Consider the following 20710-nt stretch of genomic DNA (forward strand, 5'->3'; position numbering starts at 1 on the left):
GAATACTGAAATACTATCATTTTTGTATTTTCCCATCATACTGCCATTTCAAACATCAATAGCTTCAATGCTTAGGCGTAACGTAATGCAAAGCTGGGCTACGCTGCAAAATAGAGTCTTTATCTGGGGAGCTGAGAATATGAATAATGTGTATTCTTCACAATGTTCACACAAACAGCCTCCCAAGGGGCTGGCTATATAAACTTGGAAATTGACATAACTGCAGTCAAGTTGATACGCCACATAAGGAGGTCCTTGGCTTTTTTTCCCCTCAACTGTAAATTGAAGACTGTCAATTTGTAAGAGTATTTACAAGAGGGGGGGGGAAATCCAATGACATGGTAAATAGTTCAAGGTGCACCATACCATTCCCACTGGTGTATTTCACCTTAAATTAACTGAGTAAGGGGGGTTGTTGGGAAAATGCTTGAGTGTAATCCCAAGGGGTGCTGGTTACGTAAAGGGTCGGCTACAGAGTGCCAATGCATTCCTTTTTTGGAATATAAAAAGATTTTTGGTGGAGGTCAAAGGTTGCACATCTTGGGGGAGCTTGAATTTCGAAGTTGAACCTAGAAATATGTTACGCGTGTTGTATGTACTCACTGAGTATTGTGTATGCAAAGTGCATCATGGCTTACCAACATATGTCAGCCAGCGGTGTTCCAATACTTCAGCACAACCTGGTTTAACAAGGCATGGCCGAATTGCAGCAAGTGTGAAAGTAACCTTTACTGCTTCAAAGAAAGTCTGCCTATCATGTCTCAAGGCAAAGGGTCTACCTAGGGCAGAATGTTCCTAATAAAGAAAAAAAAAAAAACTTTCCATGCAAGTGGAAAATATGCTAACCGCTAAAAAATTCCTTCCTGAGACACCTGTTATGACTCCTTGACAAAGGAAGAATTTGAGCACTGTGGGTGTTTATAACATGAAGGCAGCCGAGGGACTCCAGAACCCATTTCAAATAGACACACTGCTTTGGAGGATTTTAGTTTTTTTTTTTTTCTTCCTAGAAGTATTTGCTCCACCTTGCAGTGCAGACAGCATGGTGCCCTGCTCTTGGACGCCTCGAAAATCCCATCCGAAAAGGAGCAGCTGCCTCGAGACCTTTAAACCCTCAAACATCATGTGATCCCATAGTAGTGACACCGTAAACGGCCCCCATGGCCATTTAGGAAGAGAAAATCCCTTCCCATCTACTGCAGTCTGAGCTCACTCGGGGATGGGAGGGAGCAGGGAAAAAGAAATTGTTTTGAACAAAATGTTCTCAGCCAGTAACCTCTGCTTTTAAAACCCACCAGTGTTGTTCAATGGAAGAGCAATTCCAACTATGCCATGCATTCCACTAACGTAAGGACAGTCTGTTTTATATAACACATGCTTTACAAGAGACTGCCACTGACCCTCTGGTTAAATACCACTCTTAACTAAAGGCACTGTGGTATTTTTTTCAATTTAATACCTTCCAATTTGGGACTAATAGATGCACTTATTTATTCAGTTTTAATCAAATTAGGGGAATTAGGCTACTGAATGCAATATTTGTATTCAGAGGTTATGAGAGCCCTCCTTGAAAACTAATACTTCTACATCTTTCCGGCTTAACACATTCAAATTGTTGGGGCAGATCACACAAGTCAGGAACTTCGTGTTGTTTACATTCCTGGGAATGGAGCCTCCACCGTTGTTTCCCATCAAGGGAAATATGAGAGCTTCCAAAGTACTAGGAGTGTTCTCTGCCCCCAGTGACTCATGAGTTCCTCTCTCACCTCCCCAAAAAAAGAGCAGAGTAGATTATTTACATGAGGCAATAATTCAAGATTTGCTCCTCTAAGTCTCTTACATGGAGAGCAAGGCGAGCCCATTTACCCAATCCCTCTTCATTCGCCTTTGATGTTAGCCTATCTCGATAAGACCGGATGAGTGCCCTAAAATCCCCGTCGAGTGATTTCACAGGAAGAACAAGTCTTGGTTAATCAATGGCTAGATTGGATCTGGATCCTCGGGAGTGGTCCGCCTGAAAGTCCTCCCAAGTGTTTGAGTGCACACCGGGGTAATTCATCGCTAATGATCACCGCGGCACCCACTCTCCTGCGTTCGTCCTTATTTAATTGCCTTGTTCACTTTTAAACAGCTTACAAATCACATAGACAGGCAGGGAAACATGATCAAACAGCCCCTATTGCTAATCAGGGGAGGGCAAGGGAAGAAGTGAGAGCACTGGGGCTTCTTTGCTGCTCTCCTTGGGGATTGGGAAGAAGGAGGGTTGTACAGGAACAGTAAATTAGCTCTGCTTCAGCTATAGCAGGCAGGTACATTTAAACAGGCAGATCCATCTTTCTCTCTCTCTGTGACAGAAGCAGAGAGGGGGCCGTACAGCTAAAAGGCTTTGGTAATCCCAGTTTCAACACAGGCATCTGGAGTAGAGACAGGTTCCACCATTGATTAGATTCCCCAATCAGTGTGTGCATCCTACACCAGCCTTACTTGGTAGTCTGGAGGCAGTACAAGGCCTGATGCACAGTAATTGTTTCCATAGGTCAGGCAGAGGAAAAACAGCTCAGGGACATAAATGAAAGAAGATGGAAAGGGTGAGGAATATTGTTGTTTTTCCCCCCAATTAAATTGTTTGTCAAACCCTTCACAAAGGGTTACGCAGTTTATCTGTTTAAAATCAATACGCTCGTCTCAGTGTGAACGCTTGTCCCGACACAAGACAGGCCCATTAATTATTCTGTTCTGTGCGCTATCGCCGGGCTGCTCAAGGTTGAGCCCTATCTTTTCTTATTTCAAATCAATAATTATCTTCTACCGTGCTCCCCCTCAGAAATAGATGTGCTTTTCATTCAATGCCTGTAGAGTCTCTCTCCCTCTCTCTCTCCCTCTCTCTCTCTGTAGCAACTGGTGAAGAACGCAGAATGAATAGGACATTCTTATCAGTGGAACATTAGGGCAGGATAGGAATAGATGGCGAAGAATGAGGCGCATAAAAGTACTGAACACAAATGAGTCATGATTCAAACAGCGTGCAAGGCCTTGTTCCCATCCCCTGACATCTTCTAATACACTACAGTAAGGGATGAATGTTGATTTGCACAAAAGCATTACGATACCGCCATCGTTCAGGTATCTTCAATCCATTTGGGTAAATCTCTGTTCAGCTGAGAAAACCTGCCTCGAGTCCCTTGGTGCAAAAAAACCCCCCAAAAAAACGGGTTAAAAGACTCCAGCCGCGATGAGCCTTTTTGCATTATAGACGGGATGCACAATTAATGACTGCACAATTACATGGTCATAATGGGTAAGTAATTGCATTAAAATGCAGAAACGACAAATGTGCATCCCTTTAATAATCGACCGATCCAGCAGCAGCAGCAGCAGCATCCCATTTGTTGGCATTAACCAAGGACTGCTGTTTGTACTTAATTAGGCTGCACTCAAGGATTAGGCGGCGGGGGCAAAATCTGGTCATGGAGGATGAGTTCATATCATTTCCTCTGAAATGTCACAGGTTTTTGGCTTTGCACTGCAGAGGGTGGCGTTGTTTGTCACACTGTGCTGTGTGGATGTGGGAGAAGGAGTGCGAGTGTGTGTGTGAGGACATGAAAGAGAGAGAAAGAGAGGGAGAGGGACACATTGAGGAAGAGAGTGGGAAGACGGGAGTGTGTAAGCAAGGATCCGGCTTCTGGTGTTCTCTTGAGGATTGAGATTTGAAGCCGGAGCACAAAGCCATTGAGACATTGCCCTTATCTTGGAGGTTGATACCAGGATCTCAATGATTCAGAGCGCTCCGTGTGAATAATTCCACCAACACCCCCTACTGCGAGGACCATATGGCCCAGTGTGAACTTTAAACACACGGGGAGTGTTGCTGTTCACCAGTCAGGCCTCCCATCTCTACCCCCGCACAGGCTACGTGTAGAGAAATGATCAGCACAGACAGTATACTAACTAGCCTACATGTGTACGGGCTGCTGTCATCATTGACTTTTCCTGTGTGGCTGCTGGGGATCAAAGATGACTAAAAATAGCCCCGAGCATGCTTTTCTGAACGGAACATGCTGTATGTACTCGCTGAGACGCCCCCATTTTAATTATAAAACGCTCTTTAAAAAAGGGGGAGTTGGATGAAGAGAAGGGGGACGCCCACATGCACAGAGATGTGGATAATGTTTGTTGCACTCCCTTTGACATGTGATGTTTCCTTCTGGCACCACCTGCTGGCAGCCACCGACAACAAGAGGGAGGCATTTGCAGATCCGGCGAGCCTTAATTATGATTGCATCAGCCATCTCTCATGATGCAGCATATAGGCTCTAAATGCAGAGCAATCACCCTGCATCGCAGTGTCTTAACCTATTTCATCTCAACAAAGTAACAAGCAGAACAAGATATGGGGCTTCTTTATTTGAATAATCCTCGTTTTATAATTCAAAAGGGTCTAGATCCACATTTCTTACAGTTGAGTACAGCTCTGGTGAGCATGTCCGATTTATGCAAGTGCCCCAAATCGTCAGATTCATGCATATCAATAAAACATCAAGAGCAGCGCGGTTGGCGGCCTGAACATGTTTCTGATGTCTCAATTACCAGTTGAGTGCTATTAATCTCTGCTCACTCTCTTTGGCTCAGAGGTCGGCTGATGGAGGCAGGCCTGCAACCTTTGCCCTTTAGCGGCACGGGGAGCCGGATGTTCTGACCCCCCAGCGGACCGGCGGAGGTGAGTTTAAGTACTGTAGTACAGCACTCAGCCTCAGCAACAGACAAGGGAAGTTAAAAGAGGGGGTGGTTGTAATGTGTCTACACACTCAGTCAAGCATGAGTGCATCTAATGAAGTGGCACCATGGCAAGCACATGCAGCTTCTGCACGCATGCTTGCATGTGAGCACACACAAGGAGGAGTGTTTCTCCTCCTGACACACCAGGATAGCTCCGCCGGGGGTTTCTAGCACTCACAATTTGCTTCGTTATATATTAACGAAAAAAAAAAATAAATAAACTGGGGTAGAGTCAAGTGTGTTTACAGAGCAGAATCTATCACACGCACACACCCAGGAGCCAGAGTGTTTAGCATGTACTCAGTGAGAGAGGCCTTTCTTGTTTTCCTCCCAGTAAGCAGATTGAGCTGCACGGCAGCAGCAGGGGTGTGTAAGATGTACACAGACAGCGGGGTGTGTGAGTGGAGAGGCACCTCCACTGATCTCCTGTGTCGTGTGATGATGTATGTGTGATGTGTGTCTCAATCCAGCGCTGATCCCCCTGAGTCAGCCCTGTCAGTGATATGAGTCTCCCACCCTCTCTCTCCCTCTTTCTCGCTTTCCTTCGCCATCCGGAATGCTAATGACAGCCAGCCACTAACGCTGCAGCCCTGAATTATTCATGCAGCAGAGGGTCACACGGCATAATGAGGAGTTTACTCTCATTCTGGATGCGATTGTGACGCTGCTAATCTGCATTTAGCACAGAGAAAGAGAGAAAAGGAGGGAGACAGGGGGGGTAGAGAGAGGGAGGAGGAGGGAGGATGAGCACTGATGATCTTAATTGCTGTGAGCAAACATCCTCTGAAAAGAGTCACGCCATCATCCAGAGATGAGAAAGTAAACAATTAATTATCATCGGACAGAGGGAGTCATAAAACAAATGTTTGAACGCGACTAATATTCAGGAGCCAACTGATCTTATTTTTTTTTTTTTCTCTCCGAGGTGACAATACACGTACTCTAACAATGACTCGCTCATTTGACACACTAATAATCATTAGCTCTAATATGATATGGTTAACAGGCCCATGAGGGTTTGGGTGAATGGTATATTATGCAATAATGCATGTTCTAAACAACCTGTAATGCCTAGTTATCCTGAAATAAAATGTCTATTTGCCCACATTATAATCTCCTGCAGAAAGAGGCGTGTTTTCATTATGTTGACATGTTGTTTCCTATGGAGACTCCTTGGGGTACAAACAGCAGGCTACTGTTGCCCCCTGCTGGACATAAAAGATACATACCCCTTTTACAGCAATTCAATCCTGAGCAAAGACATTCACTACTGAGAAAAAAAAAAGTTAAAATAAAATATCAACCAAATGCTGACAACAAATATTTTCAAGGTCTACAATCAAAGATGAAACAGTATGGACGTAAAGAGGCCACACTAGTGAATAACACAACTCTATTTAGAATATACCGTGATTATTTGTCTGGTTATCTGAGATAAAGATCTAAATCTTAAATCTTTACAAGTTCTAAAGTCCATTAAACATGCACCCTACCTTTGCAGATATCAAAGTTACATTTTAAGCCACACGATGGCAGCAGTGACTACAAAACATGAGCAAGAACCACAGCATTCCATCTGACAAAAGGCCTTTTTCCACAGCAGACATTTTGACTTGTCATAGCAGGAAAAGCACAGGTGAAACAAATAGCTAAGTTCTATCAAGTGCCCCAGTAAGCCTTGGCAGTGAGCCAGTATGCACAATACCAGGACCCTGGAACCAGCTCACCTATATGGAATGCAGTCACTTTTAATATTATCAATTACACCTGTGCTTTTCCTGCTGAGGCAAGTTAAAATGTCTTCTTTGTATATCACCCACTGCAATTTAGAACGATGCATATCTAGGCAGGAAGAAAGGAAGTCAAACACAGTGCTTTGGTTAGTTGGTTTCCTGTCATAACCCAAAATCAAAACACCCGAGGCATCCTCTGAAAAACCAGCACCTACTGAAAACAAACCTTTTAACTGCAGCTCAGAAGAAAAAAAATCCATTGAAACAAAAGCAGTTACAGTAAAAGACCCGTGCGTTTACAGCAACCAACCACCACACTGTAATCAATGTATAAACTACAAGTATTAAGAAGAAGCAGCTGCCTTATTTGGAGGAGAGAGTGATGAGGGCAGTGTTGACATTGCACTGCGGGAAAGTTAGTATTTCTTTCTTGTCATGTTTGCCTTTATTAGACAGGAGAAAGTATAGATACAGACAGGAAACATGGGGATAGAGAGCGTGGTACGAAATACCACAATCCTCCGGGGCAGGAAACAAACCACGACATTGCGGTCTTATAGTATGCGTCTTAACCACTAGGCAACAAAAACACCCAGGAACTTTTTTCAGCAGAGCAGATACACCACTTACTTTTATTAGGGCTGCAACTCATTTTATTATTTTCATTCATTTACTGTATATCTTGATTAATTGCTCGAGTAATAATGCCAAGGTGACGTCTTTATAATTTTAGTTTGCTCCAACAAACGGTCATAAATCCAAAAGATATTCAATGCATAATGACATAAACCAGAGACAAGAAGCTAATTTTCATATGTGAGAAGCTGAAACCAGCATATTCTTGGCATTTTTGCTTGATAAATTCCAAAAAACGCTGGTCAAGTAACTTTGTCGGTCAACTTATTACTACTAAAACTAAACTTGTTTCCATATTATAAAATACAGCGTTTAGAATAAAATAATGGGAATCAACTATAACTTGTAAAACATTTGAAGCAAAATGAAAAAAGGCATCAAAAGTCACACTTGAGGCTTATTCAGGAAAAAAAACAAAATTAAGTCCCCAGCCAGTACTAACAGGGATGTTGATGGTTTCTACAGCAGGCAATTCCTCAGCCACAACAGGATTATATGAGCTCTGCTGTGACTAGATAATTAAATTCAGGCATGGCCACAGTGCACTGCATCCAATGATCTCTCCCACCAGGGTGATGGGGAGAAAAAAATGAATCGTATTAAACTCTCTAGATTCAGAAGCACAATAGTGTTAGTCGACTAGACTTGTAAGTCTACTGTGGCCTTTTAAGTAATGATGTTATTTGACACAACACTGCAGTCAAGTTCTTCTTCTTCTATGGATCTATGGATTAATTACCTTGTGAATGACCTCTTTGCACTTTGTAGTCACCCAACATTCTTAATAGGCCCATATCGCAGCATCTAAAAGCGTCTTCATAACCTGTGCTGCTATATGTTAATAGATAATGTGATAGAAACATCACATGTACATTCAGATATAAATTGCTGGACATGAGGGAGAGTATGCTGGTGTGTGGGTGTGTGTGTGTGTGTCGTTGGAGGGGACATACGTTGAAATGCATTGTGCTGGGAATAAAACCACCAAAGCTGCATGTTAATCCTGCCCTGACCTTGTGCAGAATGTGGAGGGAACGGTGTCTGTGGGGCTAAAGATAACACCGCTGCCTTTGTGCCTGAGGAGAACAACACTGCTGATGATGCTGCTTTGTGCTGCTGCCGCCCGAGGTCACGTGTCCCTTTGTCAAGTAACAAGACCTGACAAGGTAGCCTATTGTAAGGTATAGACCATCTGATGTACCGATCCGTCTCTTATTCATTTATTGTTGACGCATTATTCCGGTGCTTTATGATTTGACAATTACTGCACTGTGATTTGCTTTAAATTTATACACAAGACACTACAACTGATTTTATCGCTTCTGAGGTCGGAAATTGTTTAACATGCACTCTCCTAAAATTAGACGTCATCAAACTAAAAAGCACTCAGAGAGCAGACACCTCTGCCAAGGCTGCATAATCCTCTACATTTGCCACTTTAACAACAGAGAATGTTTACAGATGTTTAATCTGTATATGGATCCACATCGTCACATAGTGACGCATTTCTTTAAATTTGAGTAATGCATTAGTAGTTCATGAGTATTTGATAGGTTTAAGCCATTTTTACTTTACATTAAAATCAAGAATATGTAATGATGTGTCTCCAATATACAGTATCCCTGTTAGTATTCTGGAAACGAATTGCTGTATCCATAAAAGTGGTCTCTCCTCCCCCCTGCTTACAAATCTCAAACCAACGAATGGTCCTGATAATACGAGTGTCCTGAGTCTGACAAAGATTTAATGGCAAGATACATTTTGACTGGAGCAATAAAGTATGCACATACAAAAAAACTTAAACAGGTGAAGTCCAAACAGGAGTTAACCCTTTAATCCCCAGACCAGCAGGATGAATTTGGGTTTAGAAAGTGAAAGAACATTACCACTGCAGAGGTGCCCTTGAGTAAGATACTAAACTGCTTAAGTGGAGCTGCTCAGTGGCCAGCAGATAAGAGGTATGTAGTTATCTTACATGCAACAGATTAGACTGTGGTTGTACTGGGCCGCTTGGAGGTGTGAATGTGCCAGAGTGTGGAGCAATGTACTCCTGTAAGAGAGCATTTGTGCACAGTGAATCGACCCTGATTTCATAAAGCCCTAAAAAAAGTGATTAGTTGCACTCTTATAAGAGTGGGCCAAGTGGCAAGCAATTTGGCTACAAGCTGTCTGAATATGACAAGCAATGCCTGGTAAGCTCCATCATGAGCAAAATTAACAAGAGAAGCTCAGCTATCCTATCAGTGAATCCATGAGTCCCATTCTCACTCTCAGTTAGAAGAGGCACGCACATAAAAACTGTTGGAATACGTGATTTACTTATGAATGTATGTAAATTCCCTGAAAAGGCACCATCTGCACTTATCAACCAGAAGAAAGAGGTCATTCGGTAATTAAGGCTTAGTTCTGTTTGAATTTTAGTCTTTCTGTTGTTTCCCTTAGGTGCATTTCCAAAAAAAAAGGAGCATTGCGCTATGTTCAGGGACATGCAAACCACATTTTCGAGGAAGGCTATAATATTACTGTTGCTTCCGCTTGCAATGTGAAGGAGGGAGGGTCTGAAAAAAGAGCATGCATGCTCAGCAAAGCCATTCTCGGAACAAATAATAATTATTAATTTTGTATCAATTTAAGAAAGCCAGTGAAATCTATGTTGAGCTACTATTTAAGCCCAAAGCAGTAGTAAATTCAGAGCCATCTTGGCATTAATTTGGCTCAAGTATGGGGAAAATGTGTGGGCGTGTCAAGCTGAGAGGCTCCCAGTTACAGAGGGTTGATTTATAACTTGGCTATTCTGAGCACAGCTCAGTGGTAGTAGTGGGTATGAATGACCAGTGCATCCCTTATTTGGTTCCATGTAATTTTAACATTTTCTGTTACACTACTGAAGCATGTGGTGTCCCAGTGAAGCTTTGACTCACAAGACTTTGTGTTTTTCTTCAGCGAGGATCTGGTCATTAAGCTTCAGTCCAAACCTACAAAAAAAATAATAACGTCAGTGCATTTTGGTCAGATAAGACACAGAAATATGGAGTTGAAAACAAATCAGCTGTTTAGACTTACTTGTCAAGGAAGTCTTTGTCCACAACAGCTGAAATGTCGAGCAAGGGATTTCCCATCCCAAAGAGTGTGTTTTCACTGTAGCGGGACAAAAACTTATTGTATTATGCAGACTCCCACTTGATAGCTCTGCATGTACAGAGGACACAAACAATCTGTCTGAAAAGAGAAAATCATCTGTTTCTGCTTTGTTGAATCAAGTCACTGGAACTTTGATGAGGGATGAACCCATGTGGTGTTCCACCGATGGCTCGGTTACCTGACCTCCTCTCTACGGGCAACATGTGGAGAAAATAAAGCTATGGAAACATGTACAATTGCAAACTAATGAGCTCATAACAGACTAATGAGTGAATTTTTTTAGGACTTTGGGAGTGATGAATGTAAAACTGCCAATAAGTTTCTTTTGTCCCCCATTCAGATGGAGATTAGTCAAATGAAAAGCAGGCCCATTGAAAACGTTCCCATGTACAGACATGTGTAGCTTGTGTCGTTTATTCATAATGCATGCTTAGACTATGAGTCATAGCAGGAACAACTGTATGGTGTTTGAATTATTTTAAATGCGGCAATTTCTTCATAACGGGTTACCAACCTTTCATAAAACACAAGACAATGTATTCAATGTCTGATTAAGATCACAGAGAGAAATAATTGTTAAGCTTATTTATGTGATCTGCAAAAAGATCCAGACTCACTGAAGCCATCTCACACTTTCTTGCAAGGTTTTCAATCAACCAATTAAAAAAAAAAAAAAAAAAAAAAAACTGGCAGTGCTGTGAGCACATTTACAATTAAAATAAAAGGCAATCTCAATAGTTAACCAAACTGTTCCCTGTGGAAACAGTGGAGGATATTATCATTGGCATCTTACCTTGGAGTAGACATTATGTCAGAAAACTCAGCAGCCTAATCTGATGATTAAATGGTCAAAAGTTTCCTTCTCTCTGTCAAAGCAATGTGCTTTTTGACTACAGGAACTGCAGCTGCACTTTGGTCAACACTGACTGGTTAGTGGAAGAAGAGGGCGGGCCTTAGTATCTTCTAAGCATATGATTGGCTACACTTCATCCAATTATTGTAAAGCTTTCCATGCTACGTTTGAGGCCAATGGGAAAGAAGCTGGACCCTGTGGTAAACACCAATACCAGCGATAAAGTTAAAAAAAAAGAAAGACAAAAAAAGACATTTAAAAATGACTAATGTGTATTTTTTTAACCATACACATTGCATATTTATTTATATAACATTTGAGTTACATATAGAAAATATCAAGTTGTGTCGCTGTATACAAACATATAAACCAACCTTTACAGCAACAGAACACATGAATAACTTAGATTTAGTTACTCTTATATCTAAAATGTGTAAATTCAATGTAAATGGGAATAATAAATTCTAATAAATAAAGTCTAGGTTATGCGTTTTCAATTTTCTTTTAACATTTGGAGCACGGACTGTTTAAACAGTAACACACCTTATGTTTACTTGTTCTTTTAGGTTCCGTGGTGTACATTGAAATAATAACTAACTACCACAACTTAAAAAAATAGGACTGATGGGAAACTTGGCAGTCTGAGCTTATCATTGTTATAATTTCTAAAGAATTGTTTATTATCATTATTGTTATTTATTTATGTTTGACTTAGAGTGATTTATTGATGATTATTAAAGTATTTAGTGTGGCGAGTGGTTGGTCATATGATGTCACCTGTTCACCTGCATCTTTGCTATCTTTACATCAAGGGCCACAATGAATATTAATTAATTTTGGGCTATATTGTGCCATCCTTTTTGTTGTCGTTGTTGTTGTTAGAGACATAATGTCCTCCTCCTCATAACGTCAGCTTAACTATGGCAAACTAAGCAGTTAGTGATGGCATTGCATTTTTTTGCTTACTATAAAGTGTAATTAAAAGTGTAAATATATGTTATAGCATTAACTATGGCTCTGTCCTATTTAAGTGTCCCAGTAAGCGTGACGCTACTGTGTCCTACTGTGACATGTCAAAATGTCATCCATAAAAAAGGCCATTTTCTTTTCTCCTCCTAAATTTCTGAGGCATTAAGTTGTTTGCTGTCTTGCTGTTAGAAGCCAGTTGTCTCTGTGACTGTCATGAATATGTGGATTTTATTTTGTTTTTCTTTCCTTTACTATTCATTTGTTCTGTTTTTTTCTCTCTGCACTGTAAAGAGGTTTTGATTGACTGTGTTGTGTTTAAAGTACAATGCAAATACAGTTGAGTTGAGGGCATTAATTTGTCAAGAACAATTCAATTCTGTAAAAAAAGTCCCACCGTGCTTATTGGCTTTAAAAATGAACTCAGAATCGTGACTAAATGGACGATTGCGTTGCGAAAGGTAAGTTTTCCTCAAGTCAAGTGAACGCTGCACAATTAACTTAACACTGCAAAATGTCAACAAGACACTATGCTGCCCAGCACTGTAAATGTTATGCTAATTACGGATGACAATACACGAAACTGACAGAATATTGTTTTAATTAAAAGACCCAGTATACACTTACAAGGCTATTCTTTACTGTATATTTGGCTACATTATTTGTTTTAAAGGTACATTATTCTGGTCTTTTTTTCATATTTCACAATTCCTACTGTGAGTTTGTTAAATTAAAATAATTGTATAGGCTAAAATATAGGCATAATTTAAAGGGCTTAACGTTTTACTATTGGTAAATAAATAAAATCTAATAAGTATAAAATCCTTACACTTTAATCCATATAAAAAATATATTAAAAACAATTCCTTTTGAGCTGTTATCACACCTACATGACAAGTATGCCTTGTATATCTTTTTTAGGATAATTAAATGTATGGATGGATAAAGCTAATTTACCGATCCTGTGGTGAACCCACCCTATCCTGCTAGCTGCGGTTAGCATCGTTATGAAGGAATGTGTAACGCTAACACCGGTTTCACCTGAATACTTGAGTTGATGTCACGTTCAAAAGGTTATAAGTGATAGCGCCTTTCAACCTGCACCTCCTGCGGACACTTTACCACAACACCAGATAACGTTTGCATGAATTAACAGCTAGCTAGCTACAGAAGCTAACTATGCAGAGCATCACCCGTCAGATACAAATACTATCGGCTTATTACCTTAACGCTGTTTTCCTCCCTGTCGACATGTTTGGTTCTCCGTCAGATAATTTAGTTTAATCAGTAACGTGTTGTTGACGCTGCGGAGCCTGGGAAGCCACAGCTCACTGCTGGGAAAGAGTAGGTTGCAGCTTCCTTCACCACAGATGATGATGACGATGTTGAAGAAATTGGTCAACAGCATGCAACCCAGAAAAACAATTAATGGTTATGTTTGAGGGAAGGGTCGGTATTAGCTCGTTACTTTCCCCTGTCACATAAAGAGGAGAAAGCGTGCGATTTAGTTATCTCGCGTTATCGCGGTGTTTTCTCTTTCACCTGTTTCACCAGTTCAACTTCACAGTCTGCATATTTCACACTTTAGACGAAACGTGGTCTTATCTAGTGTGGCAGGCCGCTGAGTGTAAGGCGTATTACAATAGGAGGCTACTTTACATTATTAATACGATATTGTTGCATTTATGTAATACTTAAACGATAAATGTGTATCCTCAAATATATAGTGGAGTAAAAAGATACATCTCGGCTCAGTTTATGTACCACTGACACCTTAAAAAAAAAGCCTGGATTACCAAACAGACCGCAGATCCTCAGGGTCCCAGAGTGCCCATATTCAATGATTGGTTCAGAGTAAACTAACTTGCATTAGTAGCCTAACTAATTTCAAATTAGTTTGTAATATGCACCACTAAAGCACAACATTCTTTCTTATTATGATTATCATGTCGCCTCTTCTTTTAAGTGGGCCCTATGTTAAAATGTATAGCCTACATGTTGCATTTCCAAAATGCTCCTTCACAGCATTACATCACATCAACAAATGGCATTATGCAAATTCAGATTATGAGTTTTACTGATTTGAACTTATGCAAATCAACCAAGAGAAATGTCCTGGTGGCCTAGGGGTTAAGATGCTTACAACTTTTCTATTTCAATCCCATCCCAGGACCATGCATTCATATCCCCCTCTCTCTCCCCATGTTTCTTGTCTGAATCTATACTGTCAATGTCAAATATTATCAGCATGGCTAGATACCATAAGAAGTGAGGAAATGTTTCTTAATAATTTGGGTAAACTGACCCTTTAACTGACCAATTCTGGCTCAGGTTCACTCATCCTGCCCTTAAAGAAACTGAACCAAACTCTTTTCAATAATCCTGCAATTTGTATGATGCTCACTGTTGTAGAATTCAAATGTAATGTTTTTCATTATGTTAATGCCAAGGCTGGATTACTGACTGGACCTTAAAGCCCCAGGTTTATTGTGTGTCACACTTTGTTTGATATGCTCCACTAAAGCACAGCACTGAAATGAGGGGCCTTAGGCAGGTACGGTATTAGGTCCTGTGGCCAAATGTAGTTTTTATCACCATTATTTAGTTTTAGTCACTGAGCTGATATGGTGCAAAAAAAAATACTTGGTGCTTAATTCATTAAATTCTTACTAACTGGCAGAGTGAACCTAGAGGCAGGTCAAATTCCAGTAGAGGATAATTGGTTTCTGGGGCTGCCATGTGTAGTCTGCCATGTGAACTGTACTTTATGAGTAGGCCTATTTGACACTGACAAGACGTGATGCACAAGGAGTGCAAAGAATAAAGGGCATGTAAATGCACTGAGCTTATTTATGTCCCAGGGCCCCCTAGGAGGTTAATTGAGCCATTAATAATTTGGTAGCTTCAGAAACATTTTATTGTTGTGGAATTAGAGCTAATCTGTTTGTCTCTAGAGAAAGTACCTGAGTCGAATGGGCAACGTTTAAAACAAGATGAGCCTTTACATGAAGCGGATTGTTTAGTCGGCTGTGACATCTGCACAATATCTGCAGGCTCATCCAGGTGGTATAGTAGAGGTCACTAAGTTAAGTCAGTAAGAAGTCAAAGCTGTAGTATATTCAGCTATTCAGTAATTTGATATTACATACACAGTATAATATATAAAATTGCCTGTTTATATAAAATACTTAAAAGATGTTCACAAGCAGTTTTTATTGTAATTTTTTTTTAGCACATTTTCACTTATAACAAGCGGGCCTTGATATTCATATAACTGCTGACCTGCAGAAACACATTTCTAAAAAACGATAAAGGACAATCTCTTTGACAAAACTTACTCAATATAAAAAAAAGAGGCTTTTGGAACAATCATGTTCTAACAACAGCTTTAACTTCCTTACAATACAGGCAGTGGTGAGCATATAGGAGAAAAACAGAAATTATAGAGCTAACACACCTCAAAGTGCTATAAAATGCTTTATTACAAAATTGTGAACAATGCCTCAGTAAAATGTTGTTCAGGTCCATTTAAACCCAACCAAATTGCATAATTCTGATATATTTTCAAACAAATGTTCTCAGGGTTTGCATAGAGCATAATTTGACTTGAAGTAAAAGTTATGAAGTGGGTGTAGCTTAACAGAAGAACCATGTACAACAAGTGATTTAAACAAATAAACACCATCATACCTTGTACAAATGATAGAAAATTAGAACTGTATCAATTGCAAAAAAGTTTATTTTGCAAGGCACATCAGTTGGTATTAGATAAGTAAAAAGACACATTCACACCACTGGTCTTCAGACATTTCAAAATATCAACTACAGTTACCACAAATAGTGGTCAGTTATGTTTAGTGTATCAAGACATGTTGGAAGAAATGTGACAACATAAAATGAAGATTTCACCAGCTGCACATGACTCTGTGCTTCATCTTTAAACTATGGTCATTCCCTTGGCTACCTAGGCGAAGTGTGCAATTCATATATGACAAAAAAAAAAATTAGACATACAACTGTGTGCAGGCAAGACAAGCTTCTCTGAAGAAGACTAAGCTTTGTTAGCTTGCTGTGAAAATCAGGATAATAATATTTGGCTATTAGGCCTCATAATGTTGCTCGAACTGGTTTCTTACAAGTAATCTCAATGCAATATGTGAAACATGAAACATCTATAGAAAGAGTTGAATGCAAGCTGTTTTTAATCTTTACCTGCTGATGGCAGAAATTTAGGTTACTTTTAAGTAACAAAAAAATTTATTGGTGGCCAAAGAAAGACAAATATACTTTCAAAGATTGTGGCAGAATGTCTTTGGCAGAACTCCCAAGAAAATAAAAAATGCTACAATTACATTACAATATGTCAAATAATGAACAGTGTTTTCCTTTCACTTGTAATCTTATAGAATAGTGTAAACAGGCATAATACCAGTGAATATATTTAACGTGTGCTGAGCGTTGGGCTTTATTGTACTTGTAACAACTCCTAAAGTTCATGTGCTTATCCTAGCAAAGGTGAATAAATGATAGTGATAATACAATTATCAGTACAAAGATATAAAAAGGTCTCTTGAGAAAATCTAGTTATTTTAATTTAACTTAAACTTTGTGTCTAGATGAGGCCCAAAACAACCTTACATTATATTTAATCCAACCTCTAAATCAAAACATACAGTATATATTCCTGGGATTTGTCAAAATAAGCTTTAAAACTATTTTTTTTTTTACATACTTTTAGAAAGAAAGAAAAAAAGACGTCCCCAGTAAGAATCTAACCCATAGCTCGCACCGATAGTCCCATTGTTTACATTCTACCAGAACAGCAACTGTTACAGACAGGATACGGGACAAAGAGAAAAGCTTTACCCATATCAGTGTGATGGACACTGATATTACAGCTCTGACAAAGTGTGTGTGTATATGTATGTATGTATATGTATGTATGTATGTATGTATGTATGTATGTATGTATGTATATATATATATATATATATATATATATATATATATATATATATATATATATATATATATATATATATATATATATATAATATATGTCTGTCCATTCAATGCCCTCCTTGACAGCTGGAGAGAACCAGCGCAAAGCGGAGGAACAGTGGCCCTTCTCTTACTGGTACCAGGGGGTCTTTCTGACCCAGTGGAGGGTAAAACCTGCATCTGTCCGGATCTTAATGGAAGCTGCCTCGGCCTCCCTGACTGTCTCCTTCACAGACTGCATCAGGTTCTGAGCATTGTGGACCAACATCTCAGTAGCCTACCGAAGAAGATACAGTGATTAGGGAGACTGAAATAAACTTTATTTTTTTTATTTTTAAAGGCCGTTATAGGAAAACAACAGGAGTCTTGTGATCTGACACACTCCTAATAAAGACTCTGCTCACCTGCTCCGACTCCTCTTCACTGATGTTGGTACGACCCAACATGGTGGCCTTGACTGTGGACAGGATTTTGAGCTGAGTGCTGATGGTGGGAATGCGCTCGCACACCTGAAACGAGATCAGAAAGTCAGGTGAGGTCAGACAAAACAAATAAAGTATAGTCTTTACACAGTGAAAATCTACTGCAAACCCCTCTGATAAAGACGACTGAACTGACCTGGAGAAGGTTGGTCCGGATACGCTTGTCGGTACACTGCTTGGCCACCTCCTTGGCCAGCTGTGTGACTTCATCAGAAGCCTTAGCGATGTCCTTGGCGCACTGAATGAGGGCACGTTTGTTTCCGCTGCCTCCACGCACCAGACGTGACATCTCAGCCATGAGCAAGGCCATTCGCTTGGCGGCACCAATGATGTCATTTCCCTATGAGATACGACAGGAACAAAATCAATCTGAAAGCATAGGATTCCAACGTAAAAGTCAATTACTCGTTTTACAGTTTTGACTTACTTTGCTGGACCACTTGCGGGCTTCATCGTGGAGCTGCCTGGCTGCCACCATCATTGGCTCATTAACCATATCGCCAGTCTGCTCGGGGAACTCCTCATCTTTCTCCTCTGGGGGAGGAGGCCTGGGGGGAGGAACCTCGCCCTCAGGAAGAGGAGGTTTGGGTGGTGCTGCGTCATCGTTAAGCTACGAGGACAAGTTTAAGTAATTATGGTTTGGCAGTGCAGACGATACACAAGTCGTTTTGGACACTAAACCAAAGCAGCTTTAGATGGTTTGCCAAATTAAAAGTTGTGCGTATCTGAGGACTTACACTAAGCTGATCCAGTTCAGGCGGAGGTGGTGGGAAGTCTGGCTCTTGGGGCTGAAATGTCTCCCTGACCTTTGCCACAGCACCAAGAATCTTATAGCCTGAGTCCAGAAAGCCTTTCTGAAGACCTGGTAATCACAAAATGAACACATTTATCACTAATCGCAAGGTTCCACATACGCACAAAACAGAATCGCGCATTAGCAACAACAACTTACTTGGATCCTGGATATTTCCAGCCACCGCCTTAGCATTCATCACCATAGGAGAAATTGTCTTGCTCAGTTCATCAGACGCAGCCTTCACCATCTCCCTGAATTTAGGATCCTCAGAGTTCTCCACCTCTCGCTTCGCCACCAGAAGGATGCGGTTGGCTCTCCGGGCGATGCTGGTGGCGCCGGCAACCAGCATCTGAGGCTGGTGGTTGGCCATGGCCAAACGGCACTTTTCCAAGTCCTTCTTGATGGCGTCCTCTGAAGCATCTAGCAAGGATTTGGTATCGATGGCCTCGTCCACCAAACCTAAACATCCGTAACATGTAAATATAGTTATGAACACACATAATTACACAATGAGGTATGTATTAGGGATCTCATGCAATTAGGGAATTTATAGCATCTTTATGGAACCTCACCTGTCATTTTCTCCACATTGTCAATCCACTGATTCTTCATGGTTTCAAAATGTTCATACGCAGCTTGGTTGCCAGGGTTTCTCAGCAGAATACGAGCAGCAGATACCACCTAAAAAAACAATCCGGGTAATTAATTGTCAGTCCAAGCTAGCTATAGACTTGGCTCAAGAAGCGAGAGACACTTAAATAGTTTGCCTCGGGCAGAGTGGAGGGCAGACACAAACACAATAGATATAAAAACAGATATAAAACAGATATAAACACTAAACCATTACATACTTGTGGTGTTAAATCTCTTGTTGACTTGACAGCAGCCTGGATTCCCTCCACTGTGCTCTTGTTGGCAGTACCGACAGCCGCAGCCTTCTCTGCTGTGGTGCCAAGCTTATTGGCGTGGTTCTCAAAGTTGGCAGCCCTTTCGTCAAAGACCTACACATGATCAAATTAAACAATTACTGTATTATTAAAAAGGGTTGTTAGAAATAATACAACACCTGCCAATAAATATAACACCAGTGAATGAGGCTGATTGCAGTGAGATCACAGCGAGGAGCAGAGTGACTGCACCACTGACCTCATCTCTGTTGGGGGCGTCCAGCGGGGCAGTAGCAGCCACTGCCAGTAACTTGATGGGGGTGGTGGTGTCACTGAAGATGTCCGACACCTCCTGAGTCATCGCCTCTTGCATCTTCCCTTTCAGGTCCTGGGAGGAGGACAAACCGATGTTACAACCAGTCAGCACACTCATTGTGGCTCACTGGGATTACAGATACACATGTATTACATCAGGAGTACTTTGTCCAAATAAATATCGCTGATCTTGTAGAGAGAAAAAAAAAAAAGAATAAAAAAATAAAAGAAAAAAAATCTTATTAAACTTCAATAACCTCTGAAGTAAGAAAGTGTTGTATAAAAGCACATTATTGAGGTTTTACTTGTACATTTCAGTTTTTGGAGAATGTATACTTTCAGTGAGAATATCATACTTTATATTTAATCTAAAGGCTGTTGTTGCTACCCATCTTGCAGATTTAAAGCTTACATTCAGTTTGGACAACATAAACTTAAAATATGGCCTCAGACTTTTAGGGAACCATAATAAGTGATATTATTTTAAGACTTTTAGAGAAGTGTCTCACCCTCAAAATTGTAGATTTGAGATTTCCATTATTTCACAGATTTGTATCATTTCAGTATCTCCAATTTTGAAAATGAAAAACATTTTTGTAATGTACTTTTGTATATGTTATTGTGACACTTGAGCAGGACTTTTAGTGGAGTATTTTCCAATTGTGGTCATACTACTTGTACTAAGGATTTATAATATATTTCTTCCACCCCTGGTAACCAGCAGAGGGCGTTGTTTCTCTGACCCTGTGTATGAATCCTGCTCCATCACAGTGAAGCTACAGGTCTGAATGAGAAGGACTGTTGAGTGAGAGCCGTCTTACTTTCAAAGCCTCCTGGAGCTGCTGAGCAACAGCACGTGCCTGAGGGGAGTCTCCTTCACCGCGGGCAGCCAGGTCGGCCAGCTGGGCCATGAGCTGCTCCACCTGCTCACACTTACCCAGCAACTCCTGTCTGTACGGGCCTGGCAGAGCGTTGGCCAGCCTGTGGCCCTCTGCCACCAGCCCGCGGATGGCTGCCTGACCTGAACACGCACACAAAGGCAAACATATACACTTGAAGATTCACGAAAAACTACATTCACTAATTGCTAATTAACATTATGTTATTACCTCTGGGTGCACAAA

The 20710-nt window shown here is 40.6% G+C and overlaps 2 protein-coding genes across 5 annotated transcripts in view; both read right to left on the reverse strand.

Annotated features, from left to right (window-relative positions):
- LOC114547877 (adenosine kinase) overlaps positions 1 to 13696 on the reverse strand; it is a 102020-nt gene extending 88324 nt beyond the window's left edge. Inside the window, exons 1-4 of one of the 3 annotated variants that reach the window (XM_028567378.1) lie at positions 13587 to 13696; positions 13330 to 13464; positions 10209 to 10283; positions 10067 to 10120 (exon numbers count right to left, since the gene is read on the reverse strand). In XM_028567378.1, coding sequence (XP_028423179.1) covers positions 10067 to 10120; positions 10209 to 10283; positions 13330 to 13358 — 158 coding nt within the window. In that variant the 5' untranslated portion in view covers positions 13359 to 13464; positions 13587 to 13696. The other 2 variants (XM_028567377.1, XM_028567379.1) reach the window with 2 other exon arrangements.
- Positions 13697 to 17138: 3442 nt separating this feature from the next.
- Positions 17139 to 20710, reverse strand: part of LOC114548129 (vinculin) — a 31106-nt gene continuing 27534 nt past the window's right edge. For both annotated transcript variants that reach the window (XM_028567875.1, XM_028567874.1), the window contains exons 12-21: positions 20408 to 20607; positions 19531 to 19659; positions 19236 to 19385; positions 18957 to 19065; positions 18541 to 18843; positions 18326 to 18450; positions 18016 to 18198; positions 17725 to 17928; positions 17511 to 17615; positions 17139 to 17383 (exon numbers count right to left, since the gene is read on the reverse strand). In XM_028567875.1, coding sequence (XP_028423676.1) covers positions 17237 to 17383; positions 17511 to 17615; positions 17725 to 17928; positions 18016 to 18198; positions 18326 to 18450; positions 18541 to 18843; positions 18957 to 19065; positions 19236 to 19385; positions 19531 to 19659; positions 20408 to 20607 — 1655 coding nt within the window. In that variant the 3' untranslated portion in view covers positions 17139 to 17236. The remainder of the gene's footprint in view (positions 17384 to 17510; positions 17616 to 17724; positions 17929 to 18015; positions 18199 to 18325; positions 18451 to 18540; positions 18844 to 18956; positions 19066 to 19235; positions 19386 to 19530; positions 19660 to 20407; positions 20608 to 20710) is intronic.

This window comes from Perca flavescens, chromosome 21, assembly GCF_004354835.1.
Source record: "Perca flavescens isolate YP-PL-M2 chromosome 21, PFLA_1.0, whole genome shotgun sequence".
In the NCBI taxonomy this organism is placed as follows: domain Eukaryota; kingdom Metazoa; phylum Chordata; class Actinopteri; order Perciformes; family Percidae; genus Perca; species Perca flavescens.